This window comes from Labrus mixtus, chromosome 14 (genome assembly GCF_963584025.1).
Source record: "Labrus mixtus chromosome 14, fLabMix1.1, whole genome shotgun sequence".
NCBI lineage: Eukaryota > Metazoa > Chordata > Actinopteri > Labriformes > Labridae > Labrus > Labrus mixtus.
The window spans coordinates 5,672,379-5,699,224 of NC_083625.1; the positions used below are offsets into that span (position 1 = coordinate 5,672,379).

Consider the following 26,846-nt stretch of genomic DNA (forward strand, 5'->3'; position numbering starts at 1 on the left):
ATAAAAGCCTTTGTTAAAAAAAAAAGAAGTGACATTTAGCCCACTCTTTCTGATTCAATTAGTGTAGGCTACTGTGTGTACTAGCCAATTAGAGACAGAGTAGGAAAGGGGCGTGTCTAAACTTTTTCTTTGACTGTGGCGGCCCAACTGTGACACAGATACAAATAGAGCAGGAAACATGAAATAATTAAATAAATAGATGTGTTTTTACATAGAATGAATGAACATTTAAAAAAATTATTTAAACATTTATTTAATTATTTATGTATTTCATAAATTATCTATTTATTTATTTATATATTACCAATTTTAAATAATTAATGACACATTTAAATAATTATTTAATTATTTAATAACACATGCATTTAATTAATTAAATAATTATATATTTATTTATATATTTGTTGATTTATTTCCAATATTAAATAATTGATTACACATTTAATGATTTAATTAATTATATATTTCATTTTGGCACTTTTAGTCCTCCATACACAAAACCACACACATAGAAACACCAAATCTACCCTTTCTAACTTCACCAAGCAAATCTACTTTATAACACAAGCTAATGGCAACATTAGCTTAATGTTTTAATGACACCAAAAGAAGATTTATGTTAAATTCAGAAATTAAAGTATTTAATAATTTGCATGCAAAATCCTGCACAGTCAACTTGTAATGTTTTGGTCCCAACACATTGTCAGTTAGTTAGACATTGTAATGTAAAGAAAACACTAGCAGCCTTTCCAGGACAAAAAGACCTAATCGCTGTTTTTAAAGGCTTTATATGTGATTTTTTTGATCCAGCAGATGTCGCCCTTGAGCACCAGCATGAAACCAAAACAACTCACGCTGCATTGTTGTGTTAGCATGCTAATGCTAGCAATCTTTATTATGCTCGTATCTTCACACTGCATGTAAATTTACCTGAAATGAGCGTGACCTAGAAACACAGTTAAGCAGTGAGTACAGTATGTTATTCTTCTTTTCTCTAGTCCCTCAATTAAACAACTTTTATACGTGAGGGGAGGAGTCAGCCGCCGTCCTGGCGATGTAAACAAACTGAAGATAGGACTCGGAAAACTCGGAAAACATCACAGACAGTGGGACTCGGGTGTTACACCCATTGTAGACAGTCATGACTCACAGAGTTATTTTCAGAGGATGTACTTGATTTCTATTATATTTAAGTGTGAAAAATCACATATTAAGCCTTTAACAGTAATTCCCCCTTCTGACAAGAAAAATAGCCAACCACAGTTCAGGATTTTTGGGGTGGCATCTGTGGTGGCCAATCAGATTTTTAGAGGGGCCCATTACACCCCTGGACACGCCCCTGGAAAGGTCATCGCCCTAGGAAAAAAGAAATTGCAGCATACTGCTGAATGTTGTTAATCAATCAATGGTATGAATCAGAGGGGATGTAGAAGTGGGTATACCCTATTGAAACTGAAAATATGTGGATATACTCCATGTACACGGTTTAACCTGCCCGACACTGCTGGTTGCAGGGAATAAAATCTGTTGGACCTGTGTGGTGAAACTTAACGTCACTGTTGACAAAGATAAATAGTTGATGATTAGCTGACAGGCTGTAATAAAAACAACTATGTTCTTTGGTGTTTCTAGGCTATGGCCAAACAAAAAAAGAGCACTTAAAAATAGCCTTAGTGATAACCAACAATAGCCTAGATAGGCCTACAGACAGACACACTTATTGAAAAAATAAAATTAATTTCTAGTCCTTCATCATCGCTAAACTCAAAACATAACATTAACTCTCCCGGAATTTTTAAAGTTTGACCCAAAAGATTAAGAAATATCTCTCTGAGAACATCTCCGACATTGTTATATCAAGTATCAACTGTCATCATCAATTTGTGTCAAAGGAAACAAGAATGTAATGATTAATCCAGTAAACAATACAATCCAGTCTGCTTAGTTTTTCTTTGCCACCCTAACCTTTTGTTTGTTGCATTAGTCATGAAGTAAACAATTCATGTTAACTTCTTCCAGTTTAAATGGAAATTTAACTCGACTCCTTGCACATAAACCCAGTAATGTGTGACTTTATTTAATTCACATACATTTTTTATATTTAGGTTTATTTAGCTTGTATTGACATTGATAAGAATGACTTTTTATTCCTTCAAGGATAGGTGTCACAAAAACAGTTTTGTCTGTGTAGGGCAGAATATTGGCACACAGCTGAAAACAGCTTGATAACAAATTAAAGTAGGTCCAATGACCACGCAGCACTAGCAGTAGATCGGGGGGATGTTTTTGTGTCCGTTTCCAACCGCATAGAGGCTGCAGATGTGTGCCTCTGGAAGGTCTTCTGTGCCTTCAGTGAACGGATGTGGTGGGCTGTTGAAAGAGGAAGCACAGATCTTTCTGCTGCTCTGTCTGAAACTGGAGCGCAATGAGGACAGTCGGACCACTGAAGGTAAAACTCAGACATTTATCACATTAAAGAATCTTCTGTTTGTGAGTGGAAGCCTCAAATTATCTTTAAGGGAATGAGCTTATTATCTGACAAGGCATACGTTTGAGGGACTGTGTCCAGAGAGCGTTATTAAAGTTATGACTTTAAGCTTTAAAATAAATGTCTACAGTAAAGCTCAAACTTTTTATGCATGTTATTTTTTTTTAATCAAAAGAATAGTTGGTCTGTTTCAACATGAAACCCCAAAATAAGAAGCGGTAAGTCACTCGTACTTCTGCTTTGCAATCTTTCAGAGGAACATGATGTAAGTTACTCATATTTCTACAGCTATGGTTGTCGTTATGATGCATGAGGCCAGCACCAATCAAAAATGATCAATTGCTATACAGGAACTGTTGTGTATTACCACTTTAACATTTTCTCTTTAGACACACCTTCGCTTATGGGTTAGTGTTATTGAGCCCAATGATATTACATTTTAAAAAGAGACATTCAGTCTTTGGTAATAAAGCTCGGGATCTGTTGTCTTTTTATTTGGGTGTCATCACAAATGCAGGACTTTTGCTTTTTTAGGTTTAGTTCCTATTTTAGGCTTCAAAACTGTGAAATAAAAAGTGCTACTGAATGTGTGGAATAAGAAATGGAAATATGTCAAATTAAACGACATGTTAATCAACTGTTTTCATGAAAAAATGATATATTGAGGGTATCACCAAAGTACTTTGTGTGCGGGGAGAAGTAGAGAAAAAGCAAGGATACATCTGAGTTTTGGAGGGAAGGGTACATTACACTTTAAAACTATGAAATCCATTTTCAACTCCAGCTGGAGAGCTCAGACCTCCACAAAGATCTTGTGCTGAAGTTGGATTCAGATTTGTCTCTAAAATCAAGACATTTTCTAAATTCTGCTTACAGATTTAAAAACAAACACTACTTGTTCTAAAACCAACATGACATATAAAAGTATATTTTATATGTCAGCCATGTAAATAACTTGAGTACAACGTACAAACTTAAGAAAAGTAACACTGAAGCGTTTGTAAAAGGTGACGCTTTAAGGATTTGTTTAAGAAGTCTTTTATGAGAGGCATATTATACGACACTTTAGGATTAGAGAGTCAAACATTTATCAGTGTTTTGGTCCTTCAGCGGGTTCAATCACATGTTTGAAGTGGAGAAAAGGAGCTTGAACAGGAAAGGAAGAATAAAAGAAAATACATTTAACAATCACAGATTTTAAAAACAAGTAACATAGGTATTAAAGATGCTGAAGTGGCTCAGTGTGTACGGCTGCTCATTTTCAATGTAATATTATATCACAGATGTTAGTCACACCAATAAGATTTTAAATGAGTGGTTCTCAACTTCAGGACCCACCACCCACACCTTTATATAAAATAGAGACCCAGATTTCTGTTATTTTTAAACATTAAAAAAGCACCAGGCACCAGTAGCCTAGAGGTCTAGAGGTCTAGTGGTCTAGTGGTTAGTGTGCGCGCCTGTGTACGAACGCCATAGTCCACCAAGCGGGCGGCCCAGGTTTGAATCTTACCATGGCTCCTTTTCCAGCATGTCATTCCCCACTCGCTCTCCCTGATTTCTGACTCTATCCACCGTCCTATTTCTCGAATAAAGTCACAAAAAGCCCAAAAATAAAATCTTTAAAAAAAGGACTTCACAGACATTTTGACACCCTGTTTTTCCATTCACACTTTGCGGCCCACTGAAAGCGGCTCAGCGACCCACTTTCTATCCCGACCTACCAGTTGAGAACCACTGAAATAAACTCTTGTGAAGTCGATCTAATTTAACATAATGTATAATATAAAACTACAGTCCTGCATTAAATACTTTCAAGAAGAACAAAGTCTTCAGATTGTTTAAAAACTGGGTTTTTAAGATGCATTTCAAACTTTGTGTACATTTTGAAGCCTGTAGTTTGTTTGACTATTGAATAAATGTGTTTCATTATAAGCAATATAAGCACAATTTGTAATTATTAAATCAGTTTTTGCAATTTTAAAAAATACATAAAGTGTCAAATGCAATTTAGTTGAAATCCATTCAAGTCTGAATCTTAAATTTCCAACTTCTTGTTTCCCGTCTCTTATAATGACACTTGTTTAAGTACAGATAACCCTTTAGGATATCTTTGACACCCTTCTCTTAAGGAGCGTCATCCTTTTCAATGAAGCCACGTTTCTCTGCAGCAGGAACTTAAAGTCACGTGAATGGAGCGAGAGAAATCACAGAGGAAAATGTGATTCAGTCTGACGAGAGAAGAACGACCGAGGCTACATTTACTTTCCAGTAAAATCCTGACACAAGACATTCCACTAAACCCACACCAAGTTTCAAAACAACTCTGACAACATCCAATGTGAAAAAAGCAGAATCTGTGGCTGAGAACAAGAAATATCTGTTACCACACATCCTTAGTATTTAAAACCTACAGCAGATATCGTGGATACTGTGACCACATATATCAGAACAAAGCTTTTACATTTAAGCTTATTTCGATTACACTGTCCAAATGTCTGCTTTTGAGAGATGGACGTACAACATGCAGCCGGGGACAACTAGACGTAGCATGAAAGTGACCCTCTCTTTCCTCTCTCCCAATGATGAGCCACAACCAAACGAATGTGCAGCTCACAAAAAATCATTTATATTTCACTAAACACAAAATGATTCAAACTTCAGAGAGAGACAAAATAACAAACACAACATCTGAGTTAAAAACCCAAATGACCTTACCTCAAATAAGATAAAGTAAAAGGCAATCCTCTTACCTGTAAATGATTATTAACTATATTCATCACTCTTTCAGTGCATTACTTCATTTAATATTTCAAGAAGTTTGAGATTAAAATCGGTTCATTCACATGCAGACGTCTTTATCGTTCATATTCTCGGTCAGTTGTCACACAGATTTGTAGTTTTTATCCAAATGAGCGTCTTACTGACGGTCTTGCTTGGCTGTTTGATTTATAACCCACGGCAAGATGTCAGCTGGTGTCCCTTGTATTGCAACCAATTTGACTTTCAATCCCTGAATTTAATAAGGATTTAATAAGTCTACTACTATGGTTTTTAAAATAACTCAACGGTGCAGTTTTTCTAACAGAGCAGCCACCTCCTTCTCTGATTCTCTGGTTCTCCATCTCCTTACAGCTAACACAGACGAGACTGATTGTTATCCTTAAACAGAAACAAATTCCCACACATTCATGTTCATCAAAGTCAGACTAATTACAACACGTCTCCAAGTTTGAATCTGCCCGCCAACTAAAAGCTCCTAAATTGAATACAAGATATTTCACTGCACAACATCCACCATTTCAAACACTTGGTGTGACCGGGCCTGTAGAGGGTTTTATTATATTTGGATCTAAAGTGATTAAAATTAATCTGTGGATTAAAAAAAACCCAACTTTAATCATTGTCATAAACCCGTAAAACAATGTAGACTTTAATCATACAATATAAAGCGATAAAGTCCATCCATGACACAGTTTTCTGTTTGCCTCATCCAAAAAATGCAATCAGCTGCTTGAGGAGAAAAATAATTAATGGAGGTGGGTGAGGGTCAACAGTGGGGTCACTTCAGAAACTTTAAAGCTCCAAAGTCAAAGAAAATGTCAAGATTTGGTCTTTATTCAATTTCAATTAAACTGAGAGCAACATTTGACTCTTTATTAAAGCCCTTCCCCTTTTAAAAGATCCATTTCAGAGCTCCTCGTCTGAAATAGTTTAGCCCACGTGTGTGGTACTTACAGCTTCTTTAACAGCCGAGTACCTGGGTGTTCAGTTTCCTTTACAGGCTGCACTACACTTCAGTTTTCTTTGGCCAACCACATCCTCTGCGTCACATTGTCTTTCAGTGAACAGGAAAACAGCATGACAGACTGAATAAGTGATCACAGCTGACCAGTAAACCTCACGGTGAGATACTTAAAGCTGCCTCTCTTAATTATGTTTAAATTCATTTTTAACATTTGATCTTAGGGTGGATGTTTTAATCTGTAAAACAGTCTTATAAGTCCACTTGGAGGTCTAATTGTAGTTGGTTATCTGTGTCTTTTGTGTGTCTTTTTAAGGAATGGTAGGAAACTTCAGTGTGCCGGCTGCAGTCCTGACTGTCGCGTCTGTGCTGTCTCTGAGTCTGCTCTCCATTTTCTGTCTGCGATGCAAAAAGAAATCAAGTAAGTTCATTTTAATCAGCAAAAAAAGGACAGAAAAAAAATGTTTGGGTCAAGGGGGTCCAATGCTGTTATATGTGATGCCTTCAGGGTCAGGGTCAGCTTTTAAAGACAGGAAAACAGCAGTAGACTTTGAAATATCAACATCAGCGACTAACGCCTTCTCCTGCAGTGAAGTACATGTGCATTATGTGTAACATCGGACTGAAACCTCGCTACCTGACCTGCCTAAACAGAACCATGAAAATCTATAAAATGTTTATTTTTTAATGAGAATTTTGTTGGATTGCAAATTAAAGAAATTTATTTTTTTCTGACTTACTTTGAAATGCACGATCAAGACAAATCCTGCTTGGCCTCTTTTAATGTACAATTAAGAGAAAGACTGACGGGAAAGGAGAAGGTGAAGGGTTAAAATTTGTGTTTATTTGCCTGTCAATACTTAACTGTTACAGTTAAAATGATATAACTGTATGTATTGTTACTTTCTGGATGATGTACACCTGCAATCCTCGTCAGAGTCAGATAAAAAGTTGGTCACAAAATAATCGTCGTTGTGCTGAGAATTGAATCGTAGAAATGGGGATCATGCATTCATTGTGTTTCCCTTTGTTGTACACATAAAGTGAGTTGACCAAGAGTCTAAACTCTGCTCTCTTTCTCACCTCCAAACACTTACAACACTGGCTGTAATTTTGTGTGGCTGTTTTGAAAGCTCAAAAAAAATGTTGCCCAAATAGGATCTTGCGATAGTTTGAGTGGAAGAGTTTTTAGAAACACTTCAGGTTAATCCACATGTCATCATTGTTAAGTTTTTTAAGAGTTTCCATAAATGTCGTAAATATAAGGAGATTATTTATTTGGTGGAACAGGCGGTGCTTATTTTCCAGTTTACTGACAATAAATGTATGCAGAAGAAGTAAACATAAAAAAATAAAACGCTTTAGGATCTAAAGAAAGGGCTTTTTAATATTTATTTTGGAAATACTCTAGAGATACAGCTCTGATGATTGTTGTTATTTCTTTTATTAATTTGAGGAGTTTTACAAGTTTTTAATGTTTAATTCTCTTCAGCTGACTTTTGAGTCATGTGCTTGAAGTGGCTACATCAGGACTACATGTTTCTATTGTTATAGAATTTTTACAACTAAACCAAAACCAGTCGGCAACCTGCGGTGTTGAAAAATGAAGCCAGTCTGGAAGTTCAATAAAACTGCAGTTCCACGAGTGTCCACTTGAGGCTGGGTGCAAAAGCCCCAGAAGTCACACAACCTGTATTAAAATATTTTACAGCAGTCATTAACACACTTACAGCCTGCTATATAAAACAACTGTGGCCTGAATAGTTAATTTCTTCATCGGTACACACTGTACACAAGTTTGTTTTCCTTTTTAACTCATCTATTTCATAAAGGATAAGAGTTATGAATATTTAGGGGGCGTGGCTGATATCACTGCAATCAGGAGTGTGGAGCTGTTAGCGTGGAGGCTTAAAGGCCCTGAAACACCAAGGAGGTCGTCGTCTGCCTTTTTTCTGCCGATTCGACATGTTGAATCTGTGTCAGAAATCAGTGAGAGGAATCTCTCTGATTGGCTGTTCAGAGGTTTCATTTCTCTCCAGCTCTCGTCACAGGTTCAGGAAAGCCCCTCGAGCCTGCTCTGTAGTATCCATGCTTTCACCCATTTAGTGCGGTTTCTCCTTATTCGTCTCCTCCGCCTCTTCTTTTCTTCTTCCACTTAAAGACCAAGGGCTGACAACGCCAGCGCCATTTTCATCTTTTTATCAGACATTATTCTAGTAGGCCATAGCTATAATAGGAATGTTGCACGACAGCGGTGTGAAAATGGTCTTCTCGTATCATGACAACGGGCTACCGCTGCCTACTGACATGAAGAGTTGTTTCCTCTACGTACGTGGTGGTTGGCCGTCGGCTGTAGTCTTTGCGGTGTGTTCAAGCGCAACTTATTGGCCTTCGTCGCCTCCTGTTCTTTGCCGTCTGCTCGGTGTGTCAGGACCTTAAGGCCCGCCTCGGCTCCACAGCTTTGCCTGTTAGTAACGTTAGGTTGAGACAGCATTTTAATTGTAATTGGGCTTCATCACAGAGGACTCTAGTCTCTGCACACGGGGCGCAGCTTAACCGCCAAAACAGTTCATGGTTAAGAAGAAGAACAACACACACATTGTAGGTGACATGACACTCTGAGTCATACTGACACCTCATCCTGTGACAAGAAGCTGTGAAGAAAGCAGATGTGTCACATTAAACTGGAAAGCTGAAAATGTGTTTTGGTTTCTAGTGTTAGCTTCTCTAAACTTGTTAAGAAGTCAAAACTGACGAGGAGCAGCTTTGTTCAAAGAGTTAAATGTTACTAACAAACTCATGTTCCTCTGCTTTCTGCAGGATCCATTCATGAGGAGCATCAAATCTACAACCCACAGATGTTGTGAGTACTAGATATCATTGTTCTCTCTAGTAAACACAAAAACAGGAGAGATAATCAAACAGACGAGGTCGACCTGACTTAGTTTCAAGAGGAAGATAAGAAGAAATGATCCATTAGTTTCGATAAGAGATTAGAAAAATCCCTGAAGTTTTACCTGTTTGTGAATTTTTACATTTATGTTCCTTTTTGGATCCTTATTGGCTACCTCCAAGATAAATGCTAATTGGACTTGAGCTTATATAACGCTTTTCTAGTCTCCTGACCACTCAAAGTGTTTTGACACCGCAGGTCACACCTACACATTCTCACACGACAGCAGAGGTTTCTATGTAAGGTGTCCATCAGTATTTAAAAAAACGATTCATACACATTCACACACTGCTGATGAAGCAACGGGAGCAACTTGGTCTTGCCCAGTGACACATCGGACGCAGGAGCTGGGGATCGAACCCGGACCTCCTGGTTAAGAGACAACCAACTGCACTGAGTCTCAGCTGCTCCATGTTTTTATTCAAAAATCTAACGATATAGACACCTGTTTCAATACCATGGCAGCAAAAATACATGTCCTACAATATTGGCTTAATTTCTTGTTTTTGATTACCAAAGATTCCGGCAAACTGCTTCACACGGTCTAAATTTCACAAATGGGGAGTTCGGTTACGGTATGTCGAATGCCCCATGTACAGAGGATGTGGTTTTCATCGCAGCGGCTGTGGGTTCAAATCTGACCTCTGCCCTTTGTTGAAAGTCATCGCCCACTCTGCGCCCTTTTAACATTTACTGTCTCTCGACAAAAAGACTGAAAAAATAACTTTAAAGAAAATAATTCACGAGTGCATTGGCAATGCAAAGGTACCAAACTGTGGCTTATTTTTTTAAAAAGTGCTCTCTCTCTCTATCCCTTTTGGCAGTCAAACATGATAATAATGCATGTTTGTGAAATGTTGTGTTTAAAAAAAAAAAAGTGTTGTTCGCTTTCTTATTGTTCAAATGTTGTCTTATATGAAATGTTAACTTTGACATTAAAACCACAGAAACAACTTCACTTCCTCTTTAATAATACTGACATGTTCCTGACACAGCCAGCGTGGGGGGAGCAGGTTCGCTGTGACACAATCAAAAACAGGTAAAGTAGAATAAACGACCGCTGGTAATCTCAACCAACTAAAAGACTTTCTTCGTCGTTTGGTCCACATGCTGATCTTATTTTATGTTTCACTAACTTTGACACTATTTTTGTTGCTTTTTCTTTCAGTCACCAGAACCAATCAGATAACTACACCCACTGAGTACGTACACATCACATCATTACTGCAATTATTATCTATGTCTTCAAGTTCTCTTTCAGTTACAGAACCCCTCGAACACATGGCTGGTTATTGGCTGATGTATTACTTATTTTAAAAAGGTTTTGTAAAAACGGACTGACCTTTACTCCTTGTTCCAATTTATTTTTGCTCTTTTTGCTCTGAAAACAACAAATATGTAAATATTAAATCATGCAAATTGAACAACAGTATTAAAAAGATGTCTTTCACTGTTGTTATCAAAGAGCGCTTATTTTATTTTTACATATTTTGATTGTGTGGTTATGTCGTTATTTGATTGTTTCATCAGCCCCACTGTGAATGAGGGTTACTGATTTATGATTTGTTAAGCTACACACACATATTGCTTCAGGAATCACATGAACACCAGGTTGCATTGTATGAATGTGATTGGTTACTTCTGATGATCTCTTTACGTAGAAAACTCTGCCATCAGTGTGTGAATGTGTAGGTGTGACCTGCAGTGTAAAAGCACTTTGAGTAGTCACAAGACTAGAAAAGCTCAAGCCCATTTATCATAGGTGTAATTTTACATTCTTCTCCTGCTGTTAAGTAAGAAAATACACATTTGCTACCTGTAGTTGGACTTAAAAAAAAGGCTTGCTGGTTTAGGTAACACATCTTGGTTATTGCTTTGGTAAGAAATCAGGTTTGAGTTAGATTTTGATTTCTTTTTTTGAAGAGGTAAAACCAGAAGTCAGAAACAGTTTTGGCTTAGATGCCAGGAATAAAATTACACACATGAGATACAGAACGATACTGAGTTTAAGTGTTAAGTATTTAAATAACTCTATTCATGCATGTTTTTTTTTTTTCAGGGAAACTCGTAACCAGTTTGAGGAGATTACAACAGGTAAGTTTGTGTTATATTTAAGGTTACTCAACATGATTTTAACAGTTACAGCAGACGACATAAACTTAATGACTTAACAAAAGATGAATCCTCCTGTTACAGAAGAGATTGATGAACAGTCAAACTATGGAAACATCACAGAAGGTAAGTTTAAATACAAGTACACAATAAATCCAATGTGTTAAAATGTATAATTATACGAGTGTTAATATTTATCAGTATTTCCTGTGTCATTGCTGTGACTGATTTAAACTGGTTCATACTGTGTTCCTCCAGCTCACACAGGAAGCGCTGAACATACATATGTGTAAGTATTTAGTGTTGAGCACTGCCGAGGTGCCCTTGAGCAAGGCACCTAACCCCCCCCCCACCCCCCACCAGCTCAGGAGCGCCCACTGTGGGCAGCCCCCTCACTCTGAGACCTCTCCATTAGTGCATGTCCATAGGATCCTGTTTGTGCATGTGTGTGTATTTCAGCCTATGCTTGTGTAGCATGTTAACTAGACAGAGTGTAAAAAACGAATTTCCCCTCGCGGGATCAATAAAGTATAAATTAAATTAAATTTTAGCCGCTTTTTAAAATAGTCTCATTACTAACATAATAAACAGACTGTTTTCACCAGATGGACAGAATAAGTCATGTGTTTTTATGTGTAGGCTGTGGTAATATGACGTCGTGCTAAATCGTTACAAGGCCAATATATGTTTGTCTAATATGCTTTTGCTTCTTTAGTTCAGTGTGTTTTCATAAGCTGCAATGGGATGAACAATCTGGGCCCTTAATATAGTTTTACAAAATGTGTGAATTTGCACAAAACAAGACGGGGCGGCAGTAGCTTAGTCTGTAGGGACTTGGGTCGGGAACTGAAAAGTCACTGGTTCTAGTCTTAAAGGTGACATATTCTCCTCTTCTTCAACCAGTTCAATCAAGTCTCAGAGCTCCCCAAAACATGTGTGTGAAGCTTCTTGAATCCACTCTGATCCTGTATTTGATCATGACTATAAACCCCTCTATTTCAGCCCTGCTCAGAACAGGCTGTTTCTGTGTCTGTACCTTTAAATATGTAAATGAGCTGTGTCTGACCACGCCCCCTCTCTGGAAGGACTTGAGTGGTTTGGGCTTTCTCACTCCATGTCCTATTGTTTGCGGTGAGAAGGCAGACTCAGAGGGCAGAACAAACACCTAGCTGTGGGAGTGTCACCCACCTGGGGGAGGGGCTACTGCCCTTTGTGATGTCATGAAGGGAAAATCTCCAAACGACCTGTTTGAGCACACATTTTCTGAAAAGTGGAGCAAGATACAGACGGAAAGGATTTTCTCATCATTGGGGGGTTTGTAGACAGACTAGAGACACATGTTAGAGTTAGAGAAACATGGCGAAGTGTATTTTGCAATATGTGTGACACTCGTAAGTCACTGTAAGTCTGCAAACTGCTATTTGACATGTTGGCTGCAACATACAGCTGCAGTAGTTTTAAACTATCAGTAACCTTTGCACCAACCTAGCTGAAAGTAGACTACGAGTTAGCTTTATAAAACTAACTTGCCAAAGCTGATTAGTTTTATACGACTGTTTTGTAACTCCACAGTAGTACAATGAGAACCAGATCCCTGTGTATCATTTAAAAAAAACTATCTCAAACTCAGGCCTTTAAGAATTGAGGAGGTTCTATAAGTTATGAATGAAAATATTAACATTATTTAACATCAAACAGAACAAAGGTTAAACAATGTCAAATGCGCATTTGTTTTGTAGAGCTCCTCTCCCGATCATAATATATGAAAACGAACGGTCTGAAAACCGGATAACTGGTGAGAAATATCTTCCTCTGAATTAATATTCCACATCATGTCAATGGGTGAACTGCAGACTCTTTGTGAATTGAAATTATGCTCATCAATTTGTTCTTCGACTTTCGTTGTCTTAGGTACAAATCTGTCTCCAGATGTGTACGCAAACGTCCCACCGTCGATAAATGATGGTAAGTTCAATCCTCATTTAATATTCATCATGTGAGATTTTTTTTTACAACTTAAGTGATGTTGTGAGAAATGTGATAGAGATAGCGTCAAACTCTTGTGTCATCAAACAGACGACGACGACTACGAGAACTCTGAATTCCTCAAGGGGCAAGAAGAAGAAGAAGGTTAGTGATCCACTTATTTGATTATTTAATTCACAGAAAGGTTGATTCTGTGTTTCTTAATAATGTCAACAGGGGCGTGTCCAGAGGGGTGACCAGGAGTGTTATGGGCCCCCCTTGAAATCTGATTGGCCACCCTAAAAATCCTAAACTGTGATTGGCCATTTGCCCTGTCAGAGGAAGGATTTGTGTTAAAACTGACTAGTAGGGGGGAGCAGGTGGGGCAGTGGTTAGTGCGCGTGCCCCATGCATGGAGGCCATGGTCCTCCAAGCGGACGGCCCAGGTTTGAATCCAGCCTGTGGCTCCTTTCCCGCATGTCATTCCCCACTCTCTCTTCCTGATTTCTGTCTCATCTCTCCATTAAAGGCAAAAATCCCAAAAATATATCTTAAAAAAATTTAAAAAAGACTATTAGGGCTTTGATGCAAAAGTGTAAATAAATATGTTGCACATCTATTTCATGAAACCGCTGCATAGGAAAGTAACACACACTGTCTTATTGAACTAACTGGCAAAGTGTCACAATGAGAAACGTTGCCAATTAATTGATTTTTGCATGTTAGACATTGTGCAGGAGTTTGCATGCAATTCTTTAGTACTTTAAATGATGTTATGTCTGAACATTTATATGAGACAAATTTTAACCCTTCATTTGTCGTCTTTTGTCGTCAGAGCCGGATTATGTGAATGAAAATGGCGACTGCACCTGACAAGACCGGAAGACATCGACCCTAACTGTAGTTTCTGTGTTAGACTGACAAAGTTTCTGTTTTAATTCTGCTCGGTGTCATGATGCTGCAAGGTGGAAAGTTGGACGTTGTGAATAAAATGCTCATGAACCTCGACTGTGATGGAAACGTTGACTGCCATCTAGTGGTGAGAATAAGTCTATGCAACCTGTAATTAATGGACAAAGGGAGCGTTTGGAGTATTTTCTGATGTTTGTTTTGTGTATTTAGGGTCTAAATAAACAAAGTTGACCTTACATAATGTGAGCTTTGAGTATCCAGATGTTAATTGACATAAGACTCTTCTTTATGGCTGAACCAGTTTGATTTTTTTTGTCTGCATGGTTAAATAGAAGATGTAAATGAAGTAGCTTCTCTTAAGTGTAACTTTGTGTTTCTCATATTTTTACATAACAATAAGGAAAAAAGTAAGAGAAAGGTTTTTACACAGAGACAGTTTTATTAACGTGAACAGATCGACGTTTCAGACTGAAGCCACTCAGAGACAAACAACCAAAGAGGACAGAGGATAGAGCCAGATCACACACACTCACATGAACCGTTACTATATATATACTGTATGTGTGTGCACACACTCAGGATGGGGCTGTAACACTCCGAGGGTGACTAAGCAAAAGTGAAGCAGCAAAATAAACACTTAAAGTGTTTACGTTCTTCAGGGGGAACGGCTGGAGCTGAACTACACCGCAGACAACCCAGATAAACCCAGATATAAAATCTGATCACAACCCAGACTCAGATTATGTTTGATCCCAAAGACAGGTCCAGATAGAACCAAGATTCAGACTCACTATAACCCCAGATTCTGGATCAGAAGGAGCCCTGATCTTGACTCAGATTGAACCCAGTTCAAACCCAGGTTCCAACTCTGATCAAATCCAGATTCAGACTCTGATTGAACCTCATGTTCAGCATCAAGGATCCCTGATTTGGACTCAAATCAAACCCGGACTCAGACAAAGTTGTAACCCTAAATCAGACTCAGTTTGAACCCAAGAACTCAGATTCAGTCTGGACTCAAACCCAGATTTAGGTGGAAGTATCACTGTATCTGCTGTGTTTCAGCGTCCACTCAGCAGGACAACATCTGGGCAAAAAAATAGCTTCCATTTCATCTTTTTCCATCTGAATTTTTCACCTTTAAAAAAAAGGTCATTCAACGACTTGCAGCTTGACTTGAGGAGTTTCTGTAAGGCAGACGGCTCTCTGTGTTACAGTCAGTGAGCGTTGACACATCGGAGGGTAAAGACATGATCTCCTCCAGGGTCAGAACTTAAAGAATAAAAACTTAACACCAGATTAAATGATTGGTAAAGTGGAGGCATTTTTGCTAATAAAGTCGGTTTTCAGGAGTAAACAGGAATCTGGCTGAGGAGCTACCCACCTCTCATACACACACACTCTTCCTCACACATACGTCCACACACACACACACACACACACACACACGCTGCAGTGGTCTGATGGGAAGTTTAGGCACTGCTCAGTGCGTCCACACCTGGCAGGACTTTACCTGAGGACACAGAGAACAAACTCACCGTCAGCATCACTATCAAGCTTCAGCGCAGAAATTGTGGAATAATAATAATAAAGGTAATTTCAGCTGTCTTTGTTTGTCGTCACTCACCCTCCAGCAGCTCCAGGCTGGCTCCGCCTCCTGTGCTCACATGGCTGACCTTGTCTTCTGTGTCCCACTTGGCACAGCAGGTGGCAGTGTCGCCCCCACCTGGACAAAAATACGTCATTAAAATAAACGGCTTAGGGGTTTATTAAACCTCTAAAAACAGCAGAGCAGCTCCGGTTAGATTTTTAATGTGATAGCTTCAAAAAAATTTGAGTAATGTTATATAATCTTCAAAGACATTACAATGAAAGAAGATGTGTCATAGCTTGGATTGGGTTCATTAAATGCTGCAGTGCTTTTACATTTTTTTTCTACTTAATGTTTTTTGGGCTGTTTGGTAGATTAAAGGTCTAAAACAAACATTAAAAATATTAAAAGTTTTCTCACCGATGATTGTGATGCAGCCTTTTGCGGTCACCTCGACCACTTTGTCCATCAGGCTCTTCGTCCCTTTGGCAAAGTTTTCCCACTCAAACACACCCACAGGCCCGTTCCACACGATCTGCTTGGCCCTGCCCACCGCCTCGGCGTACGCCTTTGAGCTCTCTGGTCCACAGTCCAAACCCTGCAGGGAAAAATCATCACCAAAGCAGAAGAATTATAAGAAATGAACAGCACAACCTTTAATCTCTCCTCATGGTGCAGGACAGATCTGCTTTCTCACCATCCAGCCGGCGGGGATGCCATCAGCGACCTTTGCAACGCCTGTGGTGGCGTTCTCGTCAAACTTGTCTGCAGTGATGAAGTCGACGGGCAGCGTGATCTTGACGCCGTTCTTCTCGGCTTTGGCCATCAGGTCCTTTACGATGCCGGCTCCCTCCTCGTCGTACAGGGAATTACCGATCTGACAAGAGAGCGAGAGGGAAGTACAAAATTAATTTAAAAAAAAAAAACAACTGTATTTGGAGAGAAAATATTCACTGAGACTGAGAGTACTTTTCATGAAGCTGGAAACACTTCAGGTGCAGACAGACTTCAACAATAAGATTTCAATTCTGATTCCATTTGATGTTAAGAAAATGTCCCTGCTGAATGATAAATTCTTTAAGCAACACAGTGTTAAGAATTCTTCTGAGATTTAAACTTTTCTTGTGCACATTTTAATTTCCTCGTTGACTTTTATGTCATTTGATTTCGCCATGTGAAAGGCCCGAACCTCCTTTAGAGGGAGACAGATTTTATTGGTAGAATTGAAAGGAACAAAAAAAGGCTGTGTTTGTGTTCGATAATCAGGGCTGTTGAATGTAGACTGAATAACACGATCACTGCCATAACCTACATTTGAACTCGGATTTGAAAGGACCAGCTTTTGTTCGAGGGGTCAGCACATTGTAATAAGAACAAAAGGCCACATTTCCACACTCCCCCTGTAGCCATGCAGATAGCTTTGTTTTATTTGTTTGTGATTGAAGGTTAGCAGAGTTTGAGATTCCTGCCTCCAGACCAGTAAAATGAAGGCTGATGGAATTTAGTTTACTGGGCTAAAAATCTGAACACAACAGGCACAATATTCCACCACAAAAGAGTTTGTCTTTTCTAATCTTTTTGTTCCTCGGAGGTCAGACTCGGGTAATGAAACGTGACTTTATGGTCTCTGCTGTGAGACTTAGGAACAGAGCAGTTTCACAATAAGTCTGTTTGAACACCACTAACGTTCAACAGCGAGTCGAGCAGCTTGATTGGCTGAGTGGTGACGAAACAGAACTTATGAAACACCTCATAAGTTTTTACGCTGCATTCAAAAGACTTTCTCACCCTCTCAGTGGAAAAAAAAAAAAAAGGTTCAACAGAGAGCATCACCTGTTTTTAAAATGGGCTATTTGGATGTAAAAGGACTTTAGATGAAAGCTGCTATAATAAATGTTTTTACCTGATGAATGTGAGTCAGACATTCACTTTCTTTCAGCTTTGTTTTTAGTTGTTTACGGTTTAACTTTGCTCAAAATTTTCTCCAGCTGTTGAATTAACTGTTGCTAAAAGAGCGCAGCGAGTGAAAAAAAAAAAAATCAGAAATGTTGCATCCTGTGGAGGCGCCGGTAGCCTAGCGGTTATGTCACACACCCCCCCGTGTACAGAGGCCGCAGACCTTGCTGCAGTGGCCGTGGGCTCGATACGACCTCGTCCCTTTGCTGCATGTCATCCCCCACTCTCTCCTCCCGACATTTCCCGTCTCTCTTCAGCTGTCCTATCTAATAACGGAAAAATGACCCAAAAATATCTTAAAAAGCTGCATCCTGTAACTATTCGTTTTGAATGTACTCCTCCTCTGGACATCTTTGTGAATGAGCTCTCAATGATTTCTCTGGATTAAATAAAGGTTGAGTGAATAAACAGATCTTTTACATAACTGTATAACAGTATGAAGTGATTGATTGTGCGTCTTTCACAGATTCTTTCTGATTTGAATGTTCTCTCAGTGACCCTCGTGTTCTCTGCATCGTCTTCCTCACCTCCATGTTGTTGAGGACTTTGAGGAAGGTGAAGGCCATGCCGCCGCCGATGATCATCTCATTGACTTGATCCAACATGTTGTTGATCAGCTGGATCTTATCCTTCACCTTCGCTCTGAAACAGAGAGAGAGAGAGAGAGACGAGGAACACATCAGGAAAGATAGGAAACCGGCTGAGACGGATTTGAACGGACGGTTCTGCACTGACTTATACTTTCAATTAAATGTCTGAGCTCGGCTGCTCTAACAAAACTCAACACAAGAACTTTATAACACCTACATGCTGTTTAAGAGCAGTAAAAAAAGAGTTAATCTAAGTATTCTATATATCTCAGACTAGTGCCCAAACTAACAGATTATTGAATAGATCTATACATTGTAATAAATCCAATTTAACCTACAAAAAAAATTAAATCTACAAATGATTGATGAGAAATATCCTATACCTCTAAACACATGATGCGTTTGTTTCACTGCGGTCAAATGAACGTGGTGCGTTCACTGTCTTTTCATTAAACATTAATGACCGATGTCCTTTGTCTGAGAGCTGCAACGACGTGATTGGATGAGGCTGGCGAGAGTTGCACAATGCACTTAGATGGACTCTGACTCGAGGCCAAATCTCACATGTGCCAAGTGACATCTCGTGTGTTTGTTAGCGCAGCTTCACTCCCTGTTCCCGATCTTTTAAACAATGGAACAACGTGTACCAACAAATAACAGGTGTGGTTATTATCTGGGATCTTTTTCTGATTGATTACAGATATTTTAAGTATTCAGAATCCTAACTGAACGTGGGGAAGTTCCTGTAAAACAGAAAGATGTCAATCTGAGCCTGCTGTCATTACTGTAGTCCTATTGGATATAAACAGTGGATGAAGTTTTTTCACTTTTTGAACTAGGACAACACAATTATAAACTTTTGATATGATACTTTACAATCAAACAACTTCACATTTTTCCATACCACTGCAACATTTGGTTAAAAATATGAGTGAGATCTGAGGTTTATTTTAGCTTTTGTAGTTTTGAAGTTGAGCTGATCTGTTATTATTTATGAAGATGTTGAATTTCAACCAAACTGTAACTTTAACCTACAAAACCTGCCCGGCAAGCAAAATGGAAATTAACCTTAAATAAAGAACGTATTGGATATAAACGAAAAAAAAAGGCAATCTGTATTTGACCTCTCATCTCTCCCAGCCGGCTCCGGACTTAGTGCTCAGTGTTCCTCTTAAAGAAAGGAAGCGCACCGTCACACCAGCGATTACATAAGGAGCTTATTGTCTCTATTCCTGGACGTCCACCAGGGTGTTTTAAGAAGCAGCTGCAGTGTGATGATACCAACACTGCAGCAGAGGGAAAGGACAAGTCTTATCAGCTGAAAACCCTTTTTAAAGTCACCATAATAACATTTACATTTCATAAAAAAAAAAAAAAAAAGGAGGTATTTTAGCTTTAACCAACAGGGTTTGAAAGAAATATTATTGTTAAATCCTGGGAGATTAATTTATTACATGAATTGACCTTTTCTACCTCACAATTTCAAATTTATCTTGATTGATTTTTGACTCAAATTGAACATTCTGAGTTAAATTTCACATGAATCGTCATAATGAGCTTTTCTCACCCTCCGAGGATGGCCAGGAAGGGCCTCTGAGGTTTCTCCAGAGCCATGGCGAAGTAGTCCAGCTCCTTCTTCATCAGGAAACCGGCCGCCTTCTGAGGCAGATTCACTCCCACCATGGAGCTGACAACACAAGGGGAGAAGGAGAGTTCAGTCTAAAACTTTTTTTAAAAAGTATAACTGCTCTTGTCCCGCATTATTCATCACCGTTTCCAGACAGCCGGCTCACCTGTGGGCTCTGTGAGCCGTGCCAAAAGCATCGTTGACATAAACATCTCCGAGTTTGGACAGAGACGCCCTGAAGGAGTCGATCTCCGCCTGGGAGGCTTTGGTCTGAGGGACACAAATCAGACAGGAAAGAGTAAGAGCAGGAGAGAGGAGGATGGAGAAAGTTCCTTTAACGCACCTCACAGGGCATCATTGCCTTTTTTTTTAACCACAACTAGTAAGCAGCACCAGCATGGTTCCAAAAAGGCTTTCCAGGTGTTCAGCATTTATGAATATAAAGATATATTTTCATTTTATTTCAATACATGTGTTGGATTAGGATCAGGCGTTCGTTCTATTGAAGATGTTGAATATACGAGTCATGGTGGATCAGGTTAATGCTGCACTTTAACAGGTCAAAGTCGTGACTGTGTGACTGGAGGGCGGCAAAAGGTCAAGAGAGCTCTTCAGTGTCGTTCAAATGTCAGACGAGTGCTGCACGCTTCAGTCCTGCTCCAGACATTTAACCTTTCTGTCCACGAGTCAGATTATAGACAGTTCAGAACTAGTAACAAGTCAGAAAGGACTAAAAACTTAACATGAAATAAATGTATTTTAAAAGACAACAAAAGTGTTTCTTTATCAGTTTGAAGTAACATCATCATATGGAGCTGGAACAAACTTCAAAATGGAACAAAACCTGGACTCTAACTAGTGACTTATTCTGTTTCCGCCTCCATCACTTCAAAGTGTTTGTAAAATAAACCAAAGTTAAACTTTCCTCACTGGTACAGTGCAGCAGTACAGTAGTAACCCACCCCGTGTACACACACACACACACACACACACACACACACACTAACACTCTGCATACCAACCAGGCCTCTCAGGACAGGAAAAGCAACAGGTCCAAGCGGGACTACCCCGTTGACCTTCAGGATAAATGTCAGCGGGTCAGAGCAGCTGAACCACAGCAAACCTCTGGGATCCACACTGACACACGTCTAGTATGAATCCTTACTCACAAAATGTACTTTTTGTAAGACCATCTGCATCCCAGAATAAATCAGTAAGAACGACACCTTTGGTCAGCAGTCAAGTCTCTTCTTTGATACGAAACAGAAGAGATGCTTTCAGTTTTCCAAAAGCTACGCGTCAGACAGATATTCAAACATTTCAAGGCGACCACTTTAATATTATTTTAATTCACTTCACTCAGTTTTTACTTTACACATGAGACCCTCCAAAGAAACAAGCAGAGATAATGTTTGCTCCCTGTCTGGATTCAGCATCAGAAACACGTATCACTGCACTACTGTGTGATCGCTCCTCTCAGTGTTTAAGTTTCTTTTCAATGACCAAGAAACAAGCTCAGTGTAGCAGCTCACAGAGCGGCCTGACATCCTGTGTTTCTGCTCAGAGGTCAGGTGTCTGTTCATTTCAATTATACTGACAAACTTGTTATACAGACTTAAATAAATCAATGATCAAATGTCTGAAGGATGCATTTAGAGCATATTTTTAAGCATCAGAAGCTTCTGAAAAAAAGTTAAAATGCAAAGCGTCACCTCCCAAACATTCAGTAAATCTTAATGTTAGAGACACGCATTTAATTTTTACACTTTTGTTTAAATGACGGAGTATTTGAGGCCGACTCTCCCAATCTCATTCACCATTTCCTGAATAATAAACACCAAATCCTTACATTTTAAACAGTCTATTAGGATTCTGACACTTGTGAATCACTGTGATTGACAGGGGCCGTACTTTAAAGGATTAAACCATAAGACTTGTGAATGGTAAGATCTACAACTGTTAAATATATAAGACATCATTTGGTATAAAAATGCTCCAAATCAAATAAGAGGATATTAAATGATGCAATACAGTAGTTTGAAAATATGGGTCTCTGCAGCTCTTGACCATGACATCATCAGACGGTGACTCAGCTTTTTTCAGAGGGACGCTGCAGCTGCAGTGACTTTGTGTTTTTCTTCCAGGTGACCCAGCTTTGAGAAACTATACTGAGGGGTCTTCTGCTCTCTCTGACAGCTAGAGGACTATCTGTACCATGGTTATAAAACTAAGAGATTTAAGTCCATGAAATCCATTTAGAATAACATCACTTTAAACCGAAAAGGTCATACTTGATCTGCATACTTACTTATTGGAGGAGACGGAGAATCTGTGCATTCAAGTTTGTCCTTTAACTTTTTCATGATGGAAACAACTCAAATATTAGAAAAGGCTTCTAAATGATCACAAGTCGACTCTGTAGCTGTTTAGGATGTGACACCTTGTAATGATAACATGAACGTTTTTACACGTCACATTGTTTTTTCGTTTTATATACAACATAAAATATATTATTAGAGGTCATGTTAGGAGGTCGTAATTCCATCTTTTATATCTAACAGTTATACTGCTGATGCCCTGAAGCAAATCTTCAAATCAGTGCGTATGTGTAAGAACCGGACTTTTTACTCACTTTTTAATTTTAACTCAAACTCAGCGACAAGAAGCGTCTGTAACTTTAAGGACAGGACAAAGTCAAAGGACTTTAAATCGACACTGGAGCATCATCTTTTGACTAAGTTAGTGCCTTACATGTATTTATACAGTTTGCACCGTGGTTGGGTTTTTTCTGTATGTCCAGTCAAATGGCTCGTTAGAAAGTATCTATAGCAGCATAGATAAAGACTTGGATCTTGAATCAGTCTTGAAAAGGTTTCAATAATTATCCAAATGAATGATCCCCATCCCTTTGGATAACTTCTACATATCACTGGCCAGACATCTTTAGCCGTGTCTCACCTTGTTTCCGGAGGCGTCCTTGCCCTTCCCCTCCTCGGCCACGTGGAAGCGGAGGTTCTCCAGCAGGATGACGGACCCAGCGGCGGGGTTAGCGCAGGCGGCTTCCACCTCTCCGCCCACGCAGTCCTTCAGGAAGGTGATGTCCCTGCGGAGTCACAGTGAGGATTTCTGACCGACTGATCTTATTACAATCTTAACAGAGTAAGCTCTGTCTTCTTGTAATCACATGAAACCACAACAGAGACAAAGTGATACGCTCACCCTGACGCTCTGTGTTACTCTGCCTAACAGAGGAGCTTTCCGAAATGTAGTTTCAATAATTCAAAACTCTGACTGTTTCTGAGTGCATTACTTGATTTATCTGCTTAAACAAATATATACTGAATGCTCAAAATCAAAAGTTTCAGTCCATCCACTCACTTCCCCAGCAGGCTCTTGAGCTCAGCGGCGACGGGCTCCAGGGAGTATTTGTCTGGCATGGCGTTTCCGTCAGGACGGCCCAGGTGGCTCATCAGGACCACTGATTTGGCCCCGTTGTCCAGGCAGTGCTGGATGCTGGGAACGGCTGCTTTGACCCTGAAAAAGAAAAATCATTCTATAATAATTCACTTTTTAGTAAACTGTCGTTTCATGAAAATAATTCAGCACCTTTTGCTGCGAGACTTTGATTATTAGTAACAGAACAGACATAGGACGAGTCGTACCTCTGGTTGTTTGTGATCTGCTTGTCCTTCATTGGAACGTTGAAGTCAACCCTGAAAGAGAAAAAAGGCGATATTAGTAGAAAGAAACACAACAGTAGTGACATTTTTAAAGCATTTCAAGTAATTTTGGCTTCGTAATTTTCCACATTTCCCTCAAATTTAAAACATGTTTGGTATTCCTCAGCTTGTGATCAGACATAGAATCTAACATCATCGGCATTTTTTTTAAATCTAAGGCAAGAAAAAGCCATTTTACTTTCTGCATCTGTGGACCGTAAGAGCAACTGCATCCATTCAGAGTGTCCGTTTTTAAACTAAATACACATAAAAAAAAATAACAATGTTGGGTTTACTGTGTTGCATTGTGCTCCCTGTATGATCATTGTGCATCATTAGAATCTAAAGTGTACATTGACATGTTCAGGCTTGCATTAAAATGGCAGCATCGTGTCTCTGTGTTGCCCTGCCCAATGAGCTGGTAGCACATGCAGCGATGCACGCTCTCAGCTCCTGAGAACACGCTGCATCCCTCGTACTTCAGTCAGTTATGTAACCACCTCCCTCCTCTCCCACTGAGACCCTGATACACGGACACACATGATCAGCATGCACACACACACACACACACTTCATCGTCTGCCATAATAACAGCCGTCCATTGTCTTAATCTGGATCCCTGCAGTCAGCAGTACAGCCGCTCAACGGCTCCTGAACACAGACAAATGCTCGGTCATCCAGTAACTACAGTCGGTTTTTGCTTTTGTGATTTTTCCACCTGTTGCTGCTCTCTCGTCTGCATGTGGAGAACAATACATTTTTGCTGCATCATTCAGAGCTAAATGTGATGATCAAAGAGGGAACAAAGTTTATTATTAAGAACCATTTTTGTCTATAGGTAGCTAAGAAATAGGCTTCACACCACCAGCATATTTTTCTTCTATCATCATTTATCTGGGATCCAGGCAGTGACACTGACCTTTAGCTGCCTCTATGTATTAAAATAAGCTTTGTGTCTCTAAAAAAGGACTTTACATCTGTAACCCTGACACCATACAGTGAGCTACATGCTAACAAGAAGGATGAGTGTATATGATGCTTCCACAGAAAAACACTTCCTGCAGGATTTGGCAGCCTGAAAAGAATTCAGGCAGCACGCTGCCGGATCTCTACAGCAATGTCCTGCCTTTCTCCTTTTTAAATTCTGGACCAGCAGCTCACATAAGACACTCCTCTGCAAGCTCTGAAGCTGGAAATAAAACAAGACAGACTGCAAGCTATGACAGGCCCAGGCAGGGTGTGATATGAGGCCAATTATTATCTAGTTGTAAGTCTCTAAACAAAAGACAAACTCAACTTGGAGCAAAGTTGACCTTTCAGCACAGAGTACAGTGAGCTGGGGTCTGGTGCCGGTGAACCTTGTCCTATGTTGCTTGTCATTGCATCACTACGCTGAGTAAACCAGTATGACTCCCTGACATTTCCACACAGGGTGTCAGTTTCAAGTGCACTCCCATCCTCTTTAGCCTTCACAATCTGGAGGCAAGTAAATGGCAAGAATATATTCTATAATGATAAAATACCCATGATGCATTTGAAGGACTTTCTATTACTCCGACATGACTTCAGGTTCTGCACAGCCAGGCGGCAGGACGTCCTTCCAGGTAAAGAGATTGTCCTTCAGGGGATTAAAACCTCTGTGGACTGCAATGCCTTCGAGCAAGACACTAAATCAGACCTCAGCAGAATCTGTCCAATGACCACTAAATACAAAATTACATGACTCCTCTTTGGAAGAATAACCAAAGATTCACTGTTGTGGCTCTTCTCCCAATTGATACTGCAATAAAGATGATGATTGCAACTGAATCTAAAAGAATGCTCAATTAAATATGAATTAATCTGGAAGTATTATTATCTGCATAAAAAATGTTCAATAGTGAAGACTATGTACCAGTGTATTTCTTCATTTGGGGTTGAACTAGGGCTGGGAAATATATCGAGTTTTTAAGATATATCGATATATTTTCAAACAAGATATAGGGTAAGACAATATCGTTAATATCGATATAGTTTATGTTGCATTTAAATAACATTCTCGAGGTGCCAGGTCACCTTTTTTTCATCTCACTGATGATGACTGACTGTCTGTCTCTCTTAACCCTGCTCCTCCTCTCTCTCTCTCTCTTTTTTATTGTATTTAAGGAACATTTTTATTTTATAATATTGCTTTTTAAATTCACAAACAGGTAGTTTATTTTTCCATGTGTTTTCACTCTTAATAAAATACATATTGATATATATCGAGTATCGCCATTCAGCTAATCAGGATATGAGTTTTGGTTCATATCGCCCAGCCCTATGTTGGACTCTTGAATTAAATGAGCAGATGTTCAATCAGACTCTGGAAACATGTGATAAATGGCTTTACCAGCATTTTTAAGCATTTTATTTATCACATTTTTTCCATGTTTAAACACATAATAGTTAATTTTTTTAGTTCTTTATTTGACACCATGTTAGCCTTGTTTTGAGTCACTGAGGGCTCGGAGAGAGAGCACACTTTCAATGTTTGAATCACTTTTATAAGCATAATTAATAGATGACGTAACTAATTAATTAATTTTAAAAAAGGGGGAGGATACTAAATGACTACTGAATTTTCTTATATAATTAACGCAGTTATTGACAAATGTGTGAAGCAACGTAACAATATAATATATTTAATTATTGCAGTAATGTTTCTGTATTTAAATGGAGGATGACCGACGGATGCAGCCGGTTTCATCCATGCTGCATCTCCTCACAGGCACGTAAACGTAACATGACTGGAAAACGTGACAGCCAACAAGTTCACTTCCTGTCTTCTGCAAAATAGTCTTTTCTGAGCCATATTCATCCCTGAGAATCGTATTTTTATACAGCGATTAAAGCTGCTTGAGCACGGAGCAGTTCGGGATATGTTTGATGAACAAAACCTCTCCAAAGTGTCAGGTCGCTCGATGACGTTAAATAATACAGTTAGGCTTCAAAGGCTCACCTCATGACGACCCTCTTCCCCTTCACGTCCACCTTGTCCAGTGTGAGTTTGTTAGACAGAGACATGTTGCTTGTTTTGTTTGGTCTTTCCTGCACCTCCTCCGCTTCGCTCCTTCGGCTAGATAGCTACCGAATGACAGCAGTGACCTTAGTGCAGCGCGGAGGAACACCGGCGGGGCGGGACAGAGCACACCCCGGCTGCTGATTGG

General features: G+C 39.3%; 2 protein-coding genes across 3 annotated transcripts; one reads left to right on the forward strand and one right to left on the reverse strand.

The window, feature by feature from the left end:
* The first annotated feature begins 2,155 nt into the window (after nt 1-2,155).
* si:dkey-183i3.6 (LAT2 domain-containing protein) lies at nt 2,156-14,677 on the forward strand. Of its 2 annotated transcripts, XM_061056473.1 has the most exons (13): nt 2,423-2,449; nt 6,334-6,394; nt 6,550-6,654; nt 9,054-9,096; nt 10,182-10,225; nt 10,355-10,388; nt 11,246-11,280; nt 11,383-11,424; nt 11,557-11,587; nt 13,038-13,093; nt 13,210-13,263; nt 13,375-13,428; nt 14,099-14,677. In XM_061056473.1, the coding sequence occupies exons 3-13, from the start codon at nt 6,552-6,554 to the stop codon at nt 14,134-14,136; spliced, it is 534 nt and encodes a 177-aa protein (XP_060912456.1). In that variant the 5' UTR covers nt 2,423-2,449; nt 6,334-6,394; nt 6,550-6,551; the 3' UTR covers nt 14,137-14,677. The 2 variants fall into 2 exon arrangements, with proteins under 2 accessions (XP_060912455.1, XP_060912456.1); XM_061056472.1 differs by lacking the exon at nt 6,334-6,394 and having other exon boundaries at nt 2,156-2,449.
* A 627-nt stretch (nt 14,678-15,304) lies between these two features.
* On the reverse strand, nt 15,305-26,796 carry pgk1 (phosphoglycerate kinase 1). The gene is made up of 11 exons (XM_061056471.1): nt 26,639-26,796; nt 23,602-23,652; nt 23,318-23,473; nt 22,898-23,042; nt 20,106-20,209; nt 19,880-19,999; nt 18,250-18,364; nt 16,464-16,643; nt 16,187-16,364; nt 15,803-15,901; nt 15,305-15,688 (listed from the first exon to the last, which is right to left on the reverse strand). The coding sequence occupies exons 1-11, from the start codon at nt 26,701-26,703 to the stop codon at nt 15,648-15,650; spliced, it is 1,254 nt and encodes a 417-aa protein (XP_060912454.1). The 5' UTR covers nt 26,704-26,796; the 3' UTR covers nt 15,305-15,647.
* Between the last annotated feature and the right edge of the window lie 50 nt (nt 26,797-26,846).

Bases quoted from the DNA above. Each gene is read 5' to 3' on its own strand.
- pgk1 (XM_061056471.1), bottom strand. From the start codon at position 26,703: ATGTCTCTGTCTAACAAACTCACACTGGACAAGGTGGACGTGAAGGGG. The intron at 23,474-23,601 runs GTACGACTCGTC...TTTCTTTTTCAG, and splicing joins CAGATCACAAACAACCAGAG to GGTCAAAGCAGCCGTTCCCA. The intron at 16,644-18,249 runs GTGAGGAAGACG...CTCTCTTGTCAG, and splicing joins AAGTCCTCAACAACATGGAG to ATCGGTAATTCCCTGTACGA.
- si:dkey-183i3.6 (XM_061056472.1), top strand. From the start codon at position 2,320: ATGTGTGCCTCTGGAAGGTCTTCTGTGCCTTCAGTGAACGGATGTGGT. The intron at 11,588-13,037 runs GTAAGTATTTAG...TTTGTTTTGTAG, and splicing joins AGCGCTGAACATACATATGT to AGCTCCTCTCCCGATCATAA. The intron at 13,264-13,374 runs GTAAGTTCAATC...GTCATCAAACAG, and splicing joins CCCACCGTCGATAAATGATG to ACGACGACGACTACGAGAAC.